Source organism: Notolepis coatsorum (assembly GCF_963971535.1).
Source record: "Notolepis coatsorum genome assembly, chromosome: 6".
NCBI lineage: Eukaryota > Metazoa > Chordata > Actinopteri > Aulopiformes > Paralepididae > Notolepis > Notolepis coatsorum.
This window is the reverse complement of record NC_140170.1, coordinates 66,942,788-66,960,204: the sequence shown is the minus strand read 5'-3', so window position 1 is coordinate 66,960,204 and position 17,417 is coordinate 66,942,788. Positions and strand designations below refer to the sequence as shown.

Sequence of the window (17,417 nt, the reverse complement as noted above, 5' to 3'; positions counted from 1 at the left end):
TACATTGGAGGTGGTTGGGTAGGAGTGGGGGGGGAGGTTGGGTAGGAGTGCGGGGGGGAGGTTGGGTAGGAAGGGTGGGTGGGGGACACTGTACAACTGTACAAGCAAAACTGTACATTGGAATATTGACAAGACCATACTTGGTAATTTTTACTGTACATTGGAGGGGGTTGTGTTAGGAGCTCAGAGTGTACCCGCAAAAAGCTAAAACAAAAGGCTGGCTGTCACAAAACAGTCACATCTAGAGACCTCAAAACCTACTCTAGCGAGGCCTTTAACCTTGAACTGGAGAGCCTGGACTGGTCAGATGAACTCAATGGTACACTGGTTGAAGAAACATGGCTTGGTTTCAAAACCAAATTTTCAACAATACTAAACAACATGGCCCCCCTAAGAACCACCAGGGTAAAAAATCGCGCGGAGCTGTGGATGCACACTGAAATACTGACCGCTATGAAAACCAGAGACAAAAAATGCTCTGAGTTTCGTAAAAGTCAGTCAAAGCTTACCAAAAGCACGAGCAGTGAACTCCAAGCCCACGTGACTGAACTCAAACTGGAAAGAAACAGACTAAGAAATGACGTAAACTCCATGATCAAAACAGCAAAAAAAGAATTTCATCAATGACAAAACTGAGGAAAACAAAAACAAACCATGTGAACTTTGGAAATTACTCAATAATCAACTAGGCTGCAGTAAAAAACTTAAAACCAGATTCTCAAACATAAACATAAAGATGGACAACATGCTCATCACAGACAAGCTGGATGTAGCCAATTACTTCACAAACATAGCCACAACACTGGTAAACAAACTACCCTCCCACTCAGGACATTATGGGGTAGAACACATAGTAGCATACTACAAGAACCTAAGGGTCCACAAAGACGAATTCAAACTGGAAATGGTAATAACAGATGAGGTACTCAAAAAACTGAGCACCCTCCAACCGAACAAGGCCACTGGCCATGACAACATCCCCTCCAAATTCCTCAGAGACTCAGCAGCCGCCATCACCCCAGTCATCACACACATAATAAACCTCTCCATAAAACAGGGACACGTCCCCAAGGACTTCAAAATTGCAAGAGTAACACCCCTGCACAAAAAGGGCAGTAAATTAGACCCAGGCAACTACCGCCCCTGTTTCTATCCTTACCTCCATCTCGAAAGTCATGGAAATTTGTTTTATACGAACAGGTCGAAAAGTACCTCACGGAAAAAAATCTAATCTACGAATTCCAATCTGGCTTCAGAACATCCCACTCCACTGACACATGCCTTCTCTATTTAAACGACCACATTAAACAAGAGGTGGACGCGGGCAAATACTGCGGCATGGTCATGCTGGACCTACAAAAGGCCTTCAACACTGTCAATCACACCATTCTGATTGACAAGCTAAATGCAATTGGTTTTGATATTGATTGATTGATTGATTGATTGATTGATTGATTGATGTGATTGATTGATTGATTGATTGATTGATTGAAACGTTTATTAACAGATTGCAGAATGGGTACAGTACAGTACAGCTCAATACATACAATTGTTAAGGGGATGCAGACCAGAGAGAGACTTTTGTCTTGTTTACATCAGGGTCCCCCATTTTCAATTCATCATAACATATGACACACACGACATACAGATAGACAGTACTGCTACATCTATACATTTATGACATACCAGATTTGCAAATACAGTACTGTTTGTGATACAAAAAGTGTCCAGAAAAAGAGTGTATACATTTGTCGTAGAAACTGTACATTGGGGAGGTTGGGTAGGTGGGGTGGGTGGGTGGGTGGGGGGGGACTGTACATTGGAGGTGGGGGGCGGGGGGTTGAGTAGGGGGTGGGTGGGGGACACTGTACACTGTACATTGGAATACTGACAAAGCCATACTTGGTCATTTACTGTACAACTGGGTTAGGACATTTGTAGGGGCCAGTTTCGAATTGCAGTCTCCCGTAGGTGTTCTTTGAGAATGTTTTTGAAAGTGGGTAGTGATTCACATAGTCTATCAGTGAGCTGGATGCAATCCTACCTGGAGGGGAGAGAACAGATGGTGGAGGTAAACGGTACCCTATCCCCCCCCCCCTCACAGTGAGCTGTGGTGTTCCACAAGGAAGCATACTAGGACCACTACTGTTCCTAATTTATGCAAATGACATGTCGTCAGCTTGTGACTGCAACTTGTTCCTGTTTGCGGACGACTCAGCCCTGCTGGTCTCTGACAAGAACAAGTTACAGGTTGAAAAAACCCTCAGCTCGGAACTATAGGCAAAATCTGCATATGGCTCGCCGATAACAATCTATCATTACACATGGGCAAAACAGAGTCCATTCTCTTCGGTTCAAATAACAAACTCAGCAAGACCGACGGCTTCTCAGTTACAGTGGGTGACTATATTGTCACAAGGAAAGAAGAAATGACCTACCTGGGTTCCATCCTAGAGGCAAATCTTTCCTGTGACAAAATGGCATCCAATGTAATAAAAAAAGTCAACCAACGAACTTGATTCTTGTACCGGATCTCCTCTCTGGTAAACAAGAATACCCTGAAGACTCTGGCAGGAGCACTCATTCAAGGGTACTACGACTATGCTTGCACCTCATGGTACCAAAGCACCTCAAAGGCGCTAAAAACAAAATTACAAACATCTCAAAACAAACTGGTCAGACTACTGCTTGACCTTACTCCTAGAACCCACCTCACCCCTGCCCACTTTGACAACCTAGGATGGCTTAGAGTAGACGACAGAGTACAGCAACTTGCAATGGGCCTGGTCTACAAGATACACTACACGACCAAGGTACCCATGTACATGTCAAAATACTTTCCAAAGGTCAGTGAATACCACGATCACAACACCAGAGGGAGCTCCACAAATCATGTTAAACCCAGATTCGGCTCAAACAAGGGACTAAACACGTTTCGCAATTATGCCACATCAATGTGGAACGCCCTACCCAAAGCTGTAAAGGAATGTGAATCACTACCCACTTTCAAAAACACTCTCAAAAAACACCTAAGGGAGACTGCAACTCGAAACTGGCCCCTACAAATGTCCGAACACAACCCCCTCCAATGTACAGTAAATTACCAAGTATGGTCTTGTCAATAATCCAATGTACAGTTTTGTTTGTACAGTTGTACAGTGTCCCCCCCCCACCCCTCCTACCCAACCCCCCCCCCCCCCCCCCCACACTCCTACCCAACCCCCCCCCCCCCCCCCCCCCCCACCCAACCACCTCCAATGTACAGTCCCCCCCCACCCCCACCTACCCAATCCAATGTACAGTTTCTACGTCGAATGTATATATTCTTTTTTCTGGACTCTTTTTGTATCACAAACAGTACTGTAATTGCAAATCTGGTATGTCATAAATGTATAGATGTAGCAGTACTGTCTATCTGTATGTCATGTATGTCATATGTTACGATGAATTGAAAATGGGGGACCCTGATGTAAACAAGACGAAAGTCTTTCTCTGGTCTGCATCCCCTTAACAATTGTATGTATTGAGCTGTACTGTACTGTACCCATTCTGCAATTTGTTAATAAAGTTTTCAATCAATCAATCAATCAAACAAGGAGCTCAGAGTGCCGAGGTATCGTGAATGCACCAATGGCTACAACACTACCTGGTGGGCGCGTCTTAGTTTTTCATCTATCCCTCCCCCTTCAGCAAATTTCTTTCTCTCCCGACTGCTGATGTGTTACAAACGTCAGTCTTGAAGCCTGCAAAATGTTCAATTTCAGATCAAAAATCCTTCTCCTTCTCCTCCTGGCCTTCCCCTGTGGATTAATATCCATCGGTAAGTAATCATCGCGTTGTGTAAAGGAGGCTCGAAACAAACTTATTTAAGATTGTACCTCAAGTTGTCTTTAACAGATTTAAATGGTCATCATCCAGACTTTATTGACGTGGCATAACGTTTTCAAGTAAAGTTATAGTGCAGCTACAGTTGTTCACGACTGTATTATTAATTGAACGTGCATGTCCGATAATGAATCGTCTAATGTTATTACAGGTCTAGTTAGTCGCTAGACAAAGTTAGGATGCAACAACAATCAAGTTAACGGGGGCACGCTCATAGGACACGTCACCATAAACATTGACGATCGGCCCTTGCCTCATCGATTTCCACCCTCTTTGATTACAAAGCAAACGTATGTGTGTTGGGGAATATAATTGTTGTTGGAATTGGCACAACTGACGTCGTCATTTGTTCCTATATATTTACATTTTCTGTCTAATTCTTCGACAGAAAACAGACAAAGCTTACTGCCTCCTGAAGTCAAATATCACAACCTTGGAAACAATATTCCTATTATTAACTATGTTTTTAATGTTGCTCAACGGGGAGAAATTAACCATTTCCCAAAGTCTTAATTTGGGAAACATATAGAGAATTAAAACTTGAAATGGCCTACATTTCTCTGTAGATTCAGCCAGGTCATCATGACCCTCTCTTGTAACTACTTCATGTAGCTTCACCCTCTCGTTCATAGTTCCCTAGATAGAAATTGGGCTACAAGCCTTAGTGCTCAATTCTGGTTTATTGCTCCGATCTGATGTTTGGCTGTTCACATTATTTAAAAAAAAATGTGGCCAACAGCACGTTCCAGTGTGAACAGGTCATTGTACAGCACCTTTCATACCAGAACTGCAGCCCAAAGTGCTTCAGTGATACCAATGCACCACAATCTGCTTCCCCTCTGCGACCCATCAGCTCTTATACAGTCTTGAGACGTATATGTTTGAGTGAATTCATCGTATACGTTTGAGTGAATTCATCGTATACGTTTGAGTGAATTCATCGTATACGTTTGAGTGAATTCATCGTATACGTTTGAGTGAATTCATCGTAAGGTGTACCGTAAGACCTCATCTAACCCCTCGATCATCTCTCTGACACAGGCCAGGTTTCTGCGGACACCGACTCCGCCGAAGACGTCGCCCCGGATGTTGCAGTTGACGAAGAGGAAGAGGAGGAGGAAGATGAGGTGCTCATTGAAGAAGATCAGATTCCAGACTCGGTATGATTGGGGGCGCGTTTGACCAAACCGGCAACAGAACCAACCTTTTTATCATAGTCTTCTTTCCTGTGCGGACAGTTGTGTCACAGTGTTATTTTGTGTTCACCCCCAGGAGGTAGAAGGCGATGTAGATGTAGATGAAGATTCTCCATCTGCTGACGTGACCGACCACGCTGATGCAGAGACCACCATCCTCTTCGTCACTGGAGAAGGTTAGTTAACTTATCTCCTATCCATTCAAACATTTTGTCTCTCTTTTTGAAAATGTTTAGTCGCACCGATGTTCTCTGCCGACCTCAGGATGTTGACGCGTTTCAACTGAAGATTTATTTTTTCCTTTTTAAAAAGTTTGAGGGTTGATATTAAAGGGGCATTTCACCACAAAACAATGCTGATAATAACATGCATCCAAAAACTCAAAAACTGTTTTGCAACCCATTCATTTAGTTTGACAGTTATTGAGCGTAAATGAGTTTGAATATGGCCACCAGTGATGTCATCGGTGATGGTGAATAAAGAAAGGGGGGCGGCCTATATCGTGTATCTTCACCATGATCTTTTTCCAGAGTTCCCTGCCGACGAAATCGTGAAGTTCTTGGTGGGTTTCACCAACAAGGGAACCCAGGACTTCACCGTTCAGTCTCTGGAGGCCTCCTTCCGTTACCCCCAGGACTTCCAGTTCTACATCCAGAACGTGAGTGAGATCTGGATAGAACACCTCAATCTACCTCATGCAGGGCTTTCCCCAGGGTTTTCAAACAAGATGGCGCTGAGTCGCACCTACAGGGGGGGCTGGAGGGGGGCTGTGCCCCCCGCCTGGGAGGCAAAATAATCTCCAATAAAGAGAGCCATTTGCTGTAAGTTCCTGAAACTTAAAAACATTAAGTACAGTGTATAAGGTTGCACAATAATCTAACGTTGAACACGAAAACACACGCACGTATGCACACACACACAGTGGAGCTGTGGACGCAGCAATCACATATTGGACAATGATGAGTCTGTTTCTAAGCTGGCCCAAAGCGTTCACAATTTTTTATTTAACTATTATTTAAAAAAGATTTAACCACATGGTGACGCTGCGCACATTATACCATTGTTTAGGGAAAGCCCTGTCATGAGATGATCAAAAAAAATATATTCTCATAATTGTGATAAATACAGTATTTTATTCTTTTGAAGAACTCTGCACTCTCACATGTTTTTTCACATGATGTTCTTTGTGGTGCAGTTCACAGCCTTGTCTCTGAGCACCGTGGTGCCGCCCCAGAAGCAGGCCTCCTTCGAGTACTCCTTCATCCCGGCACAGCCCATGGCCGGTCGTCCTTTCGGCCTCGTCATCCTCCTCAATTACCTCGACAGTGAGGTAAGAGTCGCGTTCCGTGATCTTAAAATAATATACGGCTCAGCTTTTGCATTCGAGATCCGGTTGCGCTGGTCGCAGGGTGCGACAGTGGCTCAGGGGGTAGAGAGGTAATCTGAAGATTCCCGGTTTGATTCTGCCTTCGTCCTGGCAGCGTGTGTCGAAGTGTCCTTGGGCAAGACACTTGACCCCTAACTGCTCTCGATGAGCAGGTCGCCACCTTGCACCTCCGCCGTCTGTGAGTGGGTGAATGTGAGGCATAAGTTGTAAAGTGCTTTGGATAAAAGTACTATATAAATGCAGTCCATTTACTTTATAACTGGATTACACTTCAGTAATCTTTCTAAAACCGTCTTGAGAAAGGACCATTTTCTGGTTAATGTCACCAATTTCGTTTTTCTTTTACTTGGCCACAAATTAACATTTTAGGATTTATTCAAAGAATATGATGTATTATGTATGTCCTCAACATGTACAGTTCCATAAGAATATGATGCCTTCAGTATCTCTTCAACATGTATAGTTCCATAAGAATATGATGCCTTCAGTATGTCCTCAACATGTACAGTTCCATAAGAATATGATGCCTTCAGTATCTCCTCAACATGTTCCATAAGAATATGATGCCTTCAGTATGTCCTCAACATGTATAGATCCATAAGAATATGATGCCTTCAGTATGTCCTCAACATGTATAGATCCATAAGAATATGATGCCTTCAGTATCTCCTCAACATGTATAGTTCCATAAGAATATGATGCCTTCAGTATGTCCTCAACATGTACAGTTCCATAAGAATATGATGCCTTCAGTATCTCCTCAACATGTACAGTTCCATAAGAATATGATGCCTTCAGTATCTCCTCAACATGTTCCATAAGAATATGATGCCTTCAGTATCTCCTCAACATGTATAGTTCCATAAGAATATGATGCCTTCAGTATGTCCTCAACATGTATAGATCCATAAGAATATGATGCCTTCAGTATCTCCTCAACATGTATAGATCCATAAGAATATGATGCCTTCAGTATGTCCTCAACATGTATAGATCCATAAGAATATGATGCCTTCAGTATCTCCTCAACATGTATAGTTCCATAAGAATATGATGCCTTCAGTATGTCCTCAACATGTATAGATCCATAAGAATATGATGCCTTCAGTATCTCCTCAACATGTATAGTTCCATAAGAATATGATGCCTTCAGTATGTCCTCAACATGTATAGATCCATAAGAATATGATGCCTTCAGTATGTCCTCAACATGTATAGATCCATAAGAATATGATGCCTTCAGTATCTCCTCAACATGTATAGATCCATAAGAATATGATGCCTTCAGTATCTCCTCAACATGTATAGTTCCATAAGCCCTCAGTAACGTGCTCTGACAGTATCTCTAGTATCGGATGAAACTGCACAGATCTGGATCCTAAGTTCTTGTACTCAAGATTTGCAAATTACTGAACTTTTCCGAGGGGGGCGTCCGCAGTGTTGTGATTAATAACGTGGCGATTAAAACACTGCACCAGAGTCCGGCGTACAGTGTTTATTATTAACAGTCAGACAGTCCTAACAGTTCTCAAGATCACCAGCCGCTAGCTCTCCAGCAGTTCGTGCCCACGGTGGTGGAGCCTGATGGCTGATGGCTACTGGCATGAAAGGGGGAAAAACAAGTACTCTGATCAGCTAATAATAATCAGAATCAGAAAGGTCTTTATTGCCAAGTAGTTTGCACATACAAGACATTTCGTTTGGTGCAACATTAACAGACAATTAAGGTAAAATAAAATGCAATATATAAATTAAAATAAAAGTACAATGGAATATAATAATAAAATGGGCCAGGGCGGTACAATTGTGAACAATGTAGTCAAGTATACACTAATTAGAATAAAAGTAAAAATACGGTGGGATGATGGAATATTTAACAGGGCTGTACAATTTAGCAGGATTGTGCTAAAAGTATGAACAGTTTTGAGTGTATATACAAATATATAGTCCAGGAAGGTTGTGTTAATGTAACACAGAGGGAGGGGCCAGTAGGGGTCCTGAGTAGGGCTGGGCGATATGACGATATTATATAAATATCGGGTACAGTTCATTAACGATACACTTTTTCAACGTATCGTGGATATCGTGATGTTTTGCCCAAGAGGATTGTGTCGCGTCAATCTGTCCACACGTTACTCGTTCATATCTCAGCCTGTGCTGAGATATGCCCATTCCGCGGTCTGTTAATAAAGTTTTCAATCAGACAGATGTATGGAAAGGCTTTTATTATAACATTCGTTGTAGTAAAATCATTATGCCTCATTTAGCATCCTGTGAAGCACTGGTCTCCTACTCGACGGCCGCGGGGAGCTAACGTTAGTAGCTTTGTTGATGTTCAGTGTTCACTTCAGCACACGGGACATTCAGGAAGTCATAGCGCTTGCCGATTGGTGCTAAGAACAGCAGGGCGGGTGCAAGCGGTGTGACGTCATTGGCAGACTCGACTGTCAATCAAAATGATTATGTTTCCGTCAGAATGAATGAATGAAAACTGTATTAAAAGGTTGCAGAATGGGTACAATACAGTACAGGAGGATGAAGACCAGAAAAAGACTTTCGGCTTTTTTACATAAGGGTCCTCCATTTTCAATTCATCAAAACATTTAGAGACATACATATATACAGTAGTTTCATAAAAATGCTAAAATGCTATTTATTGATTGATTGATTTAAAACTTTAACATATTGCAGAATGGGTACAGTACAGCTCAATACATACAATTGTTAAGGGGATGCAGACCAGAGAAAGACTTTAGTCTTGTTTACATCAGGGTCCCCCATTTTCAATTCATCATATTTCATATCTAAATCATATAATATCTCATATGCAATATATAATCTAATAATCTAAATCTAATATAAAAATGCTAAATGCATGGGTATTTTATTTTGTCTTTAATGTTAGCTTGTAAACTCAAATACTGTCTTGGTAAGCCTCATAGTGAATTGTTTGGGGTAAAAAAGAAAAACATCGTGATGTGTATCGTGTATCGCCGAAAGGTCAGAAAATATCGTGATATCATATTTAGGCCATATCGCCCAGCCCTAGTCCTGAGCCTTGTTGATGAGGCTCACTGCAGAGGGGTAGAAGCTGTTCTTGTTGATGAGGCTCACTGCAGAGGGGTAGAAGCTGTTCTTGTTGATGAGGCTCACTGCAGAGGGGTAGAAGCTGTTCTTGTTGATGAGGCTCACTACAGAGGGGTAGAAGCTGTTCTTGTTGATGAGGCTCACTACAGAGGGGTAGAAGCTGTTCTTGTTGATGAGGCTCACTACAGAGGGGTAGAAGCTGTTCTTGTTGATGAGGCTCACTGCAGAGGGGTAGAAGCTGTTCTTGTTGATGAGGCTCACTGCAGAGGGGTAGAAGCTGTTCTTGTTGATGAGGCTCACTGCAGAGGGGTAGAAGCTGTTCTTGTTGATGAGGCTCACTACAGAGGGGTAGAAGCTGTTCTTGTTGATGAGGCTCACTGCAGAGGGGTAGAAGCTGTTCTTGTTGATGAGGCTCACTGCAGAGGGGTAGAAGCTGTTCTTGTTGATGAGGCTCACTGCAGAGGGGTAGAAGCTGTTCTTGTTGATGAGGCTCACTGCAGAGGGGTAGAAGCTGTTCTTGTTGATGAGGCTCACTGCAGAGTAGAAGCTGTTCTTGTTGATGAGGCTCACTGCAGAGTAGAAGCTGTTCTTGTTGATGAGGCTCACTACAGAGGGGTAGAAGCTGTTCTTGTTGATGAGGCTCACTGCAGAGTAGAAGCTGTTCTTGTTGATGAGGCTCACTGCAGAGGGGTAGAAGCTGTTCTTGTTGATGAGGCTCCCTACAGATAGAAGCTGTTCTTGTTGATGAGGCTCACTGCAGAGTAGAAGCTGTTCTTGTTGATGAGGCTCACTGCAGAGGGGTAGAAGCTGTTCTTGTTGATGAGGCTCCCTACAGATAGAAGCTGTTCTTGTTGATGAGGCTCACTGCAGAAGGATAGAAGCTGTTCTTGTGGCATGAGGTCTTGGCCCTGATGGACCTCAGCCTCCTGCCAGAGGGCAGTGTCTGAAACAGATTGTAACCGGGGTGGTAGGGGGTCGTCCACAATCCTACCTGCACACTTCGACACGTCTGTGGCGCCATCCTGGGTTCTATTATAAAGGAAGAGGCACTCGCTTAATAAAGTAATCAGTACATTACTTGCATCAGGCTTTGACTACCATTGTCAACTAATGCTGCTGTACTTTTCCACAGGGCAACACCTTCCAGACTGCGATTTACAACCAGACCGTCACCATCATTGAGCTGGAAGAGGGACTCGACGGAGAAACGTAAAGACTTGTTTTGCTCATAACATTATGTTAAATCATACCAGCATACTGTATCATGTAGATGGACTTGTTTAGCTCATAACATTGTGTTAAATCATACCAGCATACTGTATTATATATCAATTACTGTAATTTAGTTTGGGGTAGTACGCATCAGACCAAACTTGAGCCCATATACCGTCTGCAGAAACGAGCTCTAAAAATAATCAGCTGTGTACATCGAAGTCATTCTTCTCAGCCTCTATTCCATAAGTTAGGTATCCTCAGTGTTTATCAAGTGAATCATCTTCAGACTGGTTTATTTGTGCATAGTTCTTTAAACAGAGCCCTTCCCCCTTTTTTTCATGACATGTTTGCCCACAATCACCAAATTCATAATTACCCCACACGTAGTTCCTGTTTGCTTAGACCACCCTTTTCCCGCACTTCCCAATCTCAGTTTTGTTTGCTCTACCGAGGGTCAAAGTTGTGGAACTCTTTGCCTCCACATATTTTGGAATTTTCTTTTCTGAAATTCAAAAGAGCACTGAAATCTCATCTCCTAGATCACCAATATTTCCCATATGGACTTCCTTTACAAACTGTAGTCTGATGGCTTGATGTATTTTGTTATTGTATTTTCGTTTTATTATATATTCTTACTGGGGGGGGGGGGGGGGGGATTTTATTTTATATTTTATATTTATCTTGATATAATGTAATTTTGCTTCCTGGTGAATGCCACATGCAAGCCCCTTGAGGGTTTTTAGGCAATTCTCCTACACATCCCTTGTGGACTATATTGTATTATATATGTAACTGTTTTTATATGTGTAAATAAACAAACAAACAAACAAATACTTGTTTTGCCCATAACATTATGTTAAATCATACTCATACCAGCATACTGTATTATGTAGATAAAGACATTACAAATGTATTGTCATTTATATTACAATTTCTAAATTTTACTGTTGAGTTTGTCAGTGATTGGAATGATAAATATATCATATATTTGTTTATATGCTTTCCAGAATGTTCATGTACATCTTCCTGACTGGACTGGTGGCCCTGGGAGCCTTTGGCATGTACCAGGTTCTGGAAACAAGGACGGTATGTTTTGTCTCGGATTCTTTCACTTATGTTTTACTTGGGATACGAGATATCCCAACATATTTTCAAAGATACGGATAGAAAATCAACCTAATATGGAATTGGAAGAGGAAGCAGGCAACCTGCTCCTATTACAACAAGGGGTTTGTGATTTCAGGTGGAATATTTCCTCAGAATTGAGTCTAGAACTCTGTAGGGTATCTGTGGGGTATTAAAAGGTATTGGATTCATAATTCTCAATGTATGGCCTTAAAAGGTATTAAAACGTCTTAAATTTAATTTTCACAGGTATTAAATTATCTGGGGGGCAGCCCCGGCTGTCGGGAGATTAAATGATATTAAATATATGAACTGTTTTTGTATTCAAGTCGTTTTTTTTTTTTTTTTGCAAGGCTACCGGGAGCTTGGTGCGTCTGGCGAGAGCTTGTATGGAACGTTTCTTTGCTAGTATGGTAGTGAAATTGGTATAAAATGTTGCTCTTAAGTAGTATTAAAAAGTCTTAAATCTAACTTGTTGAAACCTGCTGTCTGTAATGGATAACATGTGGATCCTTGAGTGTAACTGTATTGATGTCAACGTGGTGGTTCTGTGCAGAGGAAGCGAGCCCCGACCAAGGTAGAGACCGGCACCGGTGGGATGAACGACGTGGACATCAGCTGGATCCCCCAGGAAACCCTCAACGTCATGAGCAAGTCCAGTAAGTCCAGCTCTCCAACTTCCTGCTCGCCGCCAAGTAAACTCTTAACACATTGGTTGCCAGCAGGGGGTGCGCTATTTATCGCTTGAGTGCCAGCGCCTTTAGTCAATGAGAGGACGGGGATATTTGCGAACGCATAAACTATATCTTAAATTATGGCTATGTGTCTAATACAACCGTCGCTTATCAATGACTTGCTTGCAGTCAACATGTATGAAACGGATTGTTTTTTCATCAGTACATTTCCGTTTTATACCGTTTTGAATACGAGTATAGTTTTGAAGATTTCTAGTGATTCCAGAAAAATCTGCGAAAATAAGCCTTTACTTGAATACACAAAACACGTTGTCATTTTTCGGCCTATTTATGAATCGTTTTCAAATAAACGCTAGATTATCGATAGTATATGTGTACTTATGCACGCTAGAGAAGCGGGCTGAAAAATCGATTTATCTATGGCCTGCCTGGCGCTAACGTTACGCATACACACCCTAGTAACTGGGGATATGGTAATTACGGGAAATGAGCGTGTGGCAGAGGCCTTTAATAATCACTTTATTAAAGCTGGGAGCCTGTTTGAGTCCATGGCACCCCCTGCCCCACCATCCAACCCCTTGCCCCTCAGCCCTACAGCGCCACCTGCCTCACCATCCAACCTTCGTGCCCCTAATCCAGCCACGCATCACAGTTTTGCACTGCAGGAATTTACTGAGAAAGAGGTTTTAGAAGTACTCAGCAAACTCAACCCCAAGAAACCTCCTGGCCTTGACGGGTTAGACCCCTTTTTCTACAGAACTGCAGCCCCCATCATTGCTGAACCTATTTCCCATCTATGTAACCTGTCCCTGCATACAGCAGAACTGCCCTCTGCTTGGAAAGCAGCCTTGGTACGGCCCCTGTTCAAAGGAGGAAACAATACTGACCCCAACTGCTACCGCCCAATTTCAATTTTACCCTGTATAGCAAAAGTGCTAGAGAGACTAGTTTGCAAACAACTCGCAAGCTTTCTAGAAACCTAAAACATACTTTCGGAAAACCAATCTGGCTTCCGCTCGGGGCATGGATGTGAGACTGCTACGATGAAAGTCCTCAATGATGTCCTCAATGCCCTTGACTCCAAACTCTACTGTGCTGCTGCCTTTATAGATCTGGCCAAGGCCTTTGACACTGTGGATCATGAACAGCTTTTGGAGCGGCTGAGAGACATTGGTGTCACTAATCATCACAGTGTAGCATGGTTCGAGAACTACCTCTCTGATCGCACTCAGTCAATAAAAACCGACAATCTATTAACCCAGTCCCTATCCATCTCTAAGGGGGTCCCCCAAGGCTCCTTACTAGCTCCAATCCTCTTCTCCATCTATATAAACAACATAGGCCAGTTCGCTGGAAACTCCCTAATTCACCTCTATGCTGATGACACAGTCCTGTACACCTCTGGTCCCTCCCCGGATGCTGTCCTGAAAACTCTCCAGGAGAGCTTTCTAAAAATCCAAGCTGGTTTCTCCACCCTTTGCCTGGTCCTAAACACCAGCAAGACCAAAGTTATGTGGTTCGGCCACAAGGGTACCTCCCAGACTGGCACCATTGTAGCCGCCGATGGCAAAAAGCTTGAACTGGTCACCTCTTATAAATACCTGGGAGTGTGGATCGACACCAAACTCTCCTTCTCTGAACACCTAACTAAACTGCAGGCCAAAGTCAAAGCAAGGCTTAGCTTTCTGTATAGGAACCGTTCCTCCTTCACTAGATCTGCTAAACTCACCCTGGTCCAGATGACTGTCCTGCCGCTATTTGATTTTAGCGATGTAATCTACCGCTTGGCCCGTAAAGGTGATCTAGAGCGCTTAGATATCCTATATCACTCCGCCATTCGCTTCGCTACCAATGCCCCCTACAGGACCCACCACTGCGAGCTATACTCCCTAGTAAACTGGCCCTCCCTGGAGATTAGACGCAACATCCACTGGCTGGCCTTTGTATATAAAACACTTCTAGGCCGTAATCCCCCTTACCTTACTCGCCTAGTCCACCCTCGTCCACTCCCAAATTACCACACCCGGTCAGCCACACATATCCTGGTAAACGCCCCCCATGCCAACTCCTCACAAGGCCGTTCCTCCTTTCAGTACGCAGCAGCTGATAGCTGGAACACACTACAAAAAACCTTAAATATGGAAACGTTTATTTCAATTAGATTGTTTAAGGAAACTTTAACAAACTCCCTAGAGCACTCATGTAGATGTTTCTCCATGTGCTAACACCATGCTGCCACTATTGTTCTGTTGTCCGCCAGTTGTTGTTCAGTTCAGTTGTTGCTCTGTATGTATGTCCTGCCTTTTTAATAATGTTCCCCTTTCCCCTAGGGGGCTTTTTACCCCCAAATAGGCCGTTATTGAAAATAAGAACTTGTTCTTAATTAACCTGACTATTCAAATAAAGGTTTGATGATGATGATGATATGAGACATGTTGTGAAATCTGTGAAAAAACATCTGATTACCCCAAGACTGGTAAAATAAAGTCCTTACCTCACATCAGATGTTCTGCAAAAAGATGAATCCAATTCCTGATCGCCATTCCAAATATCGATCGCGTTTATTGATCCAACGTTAGACCTTGAAACAGATAATCCACGCTGCTTTCGGTTGCCTCAATGAATGCAATAGTCTCAGGTTACATGGCTCAGAAGTCAAATGTGGAGCCCGGAGTTTTTTTCCCTCATGCATTTCCATTGACTCCATTCCAATGGGTGCAATACCATCCGGGAGACGATAGGGGGCGGTATTTGCCCTTTCCGAGTTCAGAGCCAGTCCCAATGATAACGTGAGGCTGGATGGATGAAAAATGAATGGATATCGCTAATAAAAGAAATAACGATTAAATAACTAAATTTCTCGTCATTGGCACTCAACGCATGGTGGCCAACAACGAGATTTCTCGTCGTTGGCACCCAATGTGTTAAGAGAAGGAAGGGTCGTCACTGTGTAGCGAGTGAACGCACATTGGTGCCAAGTGTGGAAACTTTCAGTTCTGCCAACATTGAGTTGAATGGTAACGACTTCTCCTCGTTTATGACCTGTCATTTAAACGGGTTATTATTACCTCGGGTGTCAGAATCATCTGCAATTTGTTGCCTTGTTAACCAGCTAACGTTTGATATATTGGTTGATATATATTTCCTCAGATAGCTGGTCTATTTTTTTATTCTAATATAAGCTTCAATAGAACTGGCACCAAAGTCTTGACACCAAGCAGATTATATAACGGTGGTATTCTGACGTGACGACCCTTCCTTCTTTTATAGTTTCCCTGCTCGGCGCTTCACACATCGGTCGACATTCCTCACGTCGCTTTTCCTTCTTTCAGTCATTTGTGCGGCGGCGATTCGCCGACGTGACAATTGACCTCTCGAGACCCGCCCTCCTTCTTGAGCAACAAAAGAGGGGCGGGGCTCGAGATGAATGAATGCAAACGGCTGATCTATTGACTTCCTCTCCCCCACAGACCAGCCGTCCCCTAAAGCGTCTCCACGGAAACGAAGCAAGAGGGCAGCGGGGACAGACCAGTAATCCAGCCAGCCGGCATCATACTGTCCATCAGACTTCTATCAAAGTCCACGTCCTCAGCAGCGACACTAAACCACACTATTGAGCCCCGTTAACGACTCGATAGTCCTGGCATCTAATTTCCAGCTCAAGCCGATATATCCACTATATTCTCGTTGAGCTCCAGCTCCTCTTCCCAGTGCCCCGCCTGCACCCTCTTCCTGGTCCTGCCAGACCGCTGAGCGTGCCCGCACACTGGCACACTGGCGGTGAGAGCGAGGCCATTCGGACGCTACTGATGGAATTGAACTTTGTTGCTCGGTTTGTTTTTTTAAAGGGAATGTTTTATTAGTTTGTGAAACACAAAGGTTGGTTAAAAAAAAAAAAGAAGAAAAATAATAAAAGACTTGTCTGAATCACCAAGTCGTCTCTGAGGGGGGGGGGGCTTCCCCCCACTAAAGAAAGCTATGATACCACACAAGTATGTTCAGTAACTCCTCCTCTTTCGCCATATGAGTCGTGTGAGGTCATCGAGGTGCACGGCAGCCATCTTTGAGCTCGCTCCTTACCCTCTTCGTGGACACACTGCCACATGGACCGGAATGGAGACCATCTACACCAAATTACATCACAGTATATGCAAAAACACATTTGTGCCATATTTATTATCGGTGCCATATTTTCAGAGCTATGAAATATTCATACATGCGGGGAACAATGCCAGCTCTCAGTGGCGCCAAAAAAATAAAGAATAATTAATTGGAGATGTAAGATCTGCGTGACGCAGGTGATGAGCCACGTTTGTTCACCGGAGGGGCTGAGCGGAGCCTCTTTGAACCGCTGTATTTGTGGCAAAATGATTAAATATGGCTTGTAGCCATACTGTCCGATTACATTCCATAATCTGTGATAACAATGTTTTTCAAAAAAATAATAAAAGGCTGAACAAATAAGATTTTGCAGTTCCAACGTTTGTTCTCCTAAAACCTGACCTCATCCCTGCTGGGGAGCTGAGGAAGTGTTATTCAATATATATTCAATTCAATCAGACCGTAGTAATAGTGATGATGGTATACATGGTCCAAACCATAGTAACACACTGCACTAGAGTCTGTGCAGTGTTTATTATTAAGAGTCAGTCCTAGCGGTGTATATTATTAAGAGTCAGATAGTACTAACAGTGTTTAGTCAGACAGTCCTAGCAGGGTGCCCTTTTTAGAATAATGTAACATTGTTCCGGTGGACACAGGCTTGCACCTCATTTGGGTATAGCAGCAGTTTAAAACGTGGGTATAGCAAGACAGTTTAAAACATGG

General features: G+C 43.1%; 1 protein-coding gene across 1 annotated transcript; it reads left to right on the top strand.

Annotated features, from left to right (window-relative positions):
- Nucleotides 1-3,680: 3,680 nt before the first annotated feature.
- Nucleotides 3,681-17,054, top strand: LOC311230016 (translocon-associated protein subunit alpha-like). Its single transcript, XM_084316152.1, has 9 exons — nucleotides 3,681-3,820; nucleotides 4,927-5,045; nucleotides 5,158-5,257; nucleotides 5,612-5,739; nucleotides 6,277-6,411; nucleotides 10,688-10,764; nucleotides 11,778-11,856; nucleotides 12,452-12,554; nucleotides 16,061-17,054. The coding sequence occupies exons 1-9, from the start codon at nucleotides 3,751-3,753 to the stop codon at nucleotides 16,123-16,125; spliced, it is 876 nt and encodes a 291-aa protein (XP_084172278.1). The 5' UTR covers nucleotides 3,681-3,750; the 3' UTR covers nucleotides 16,126-17,054.
- Nucleotides 17,055-17,417: the final 363 nt, after the last annotated feature.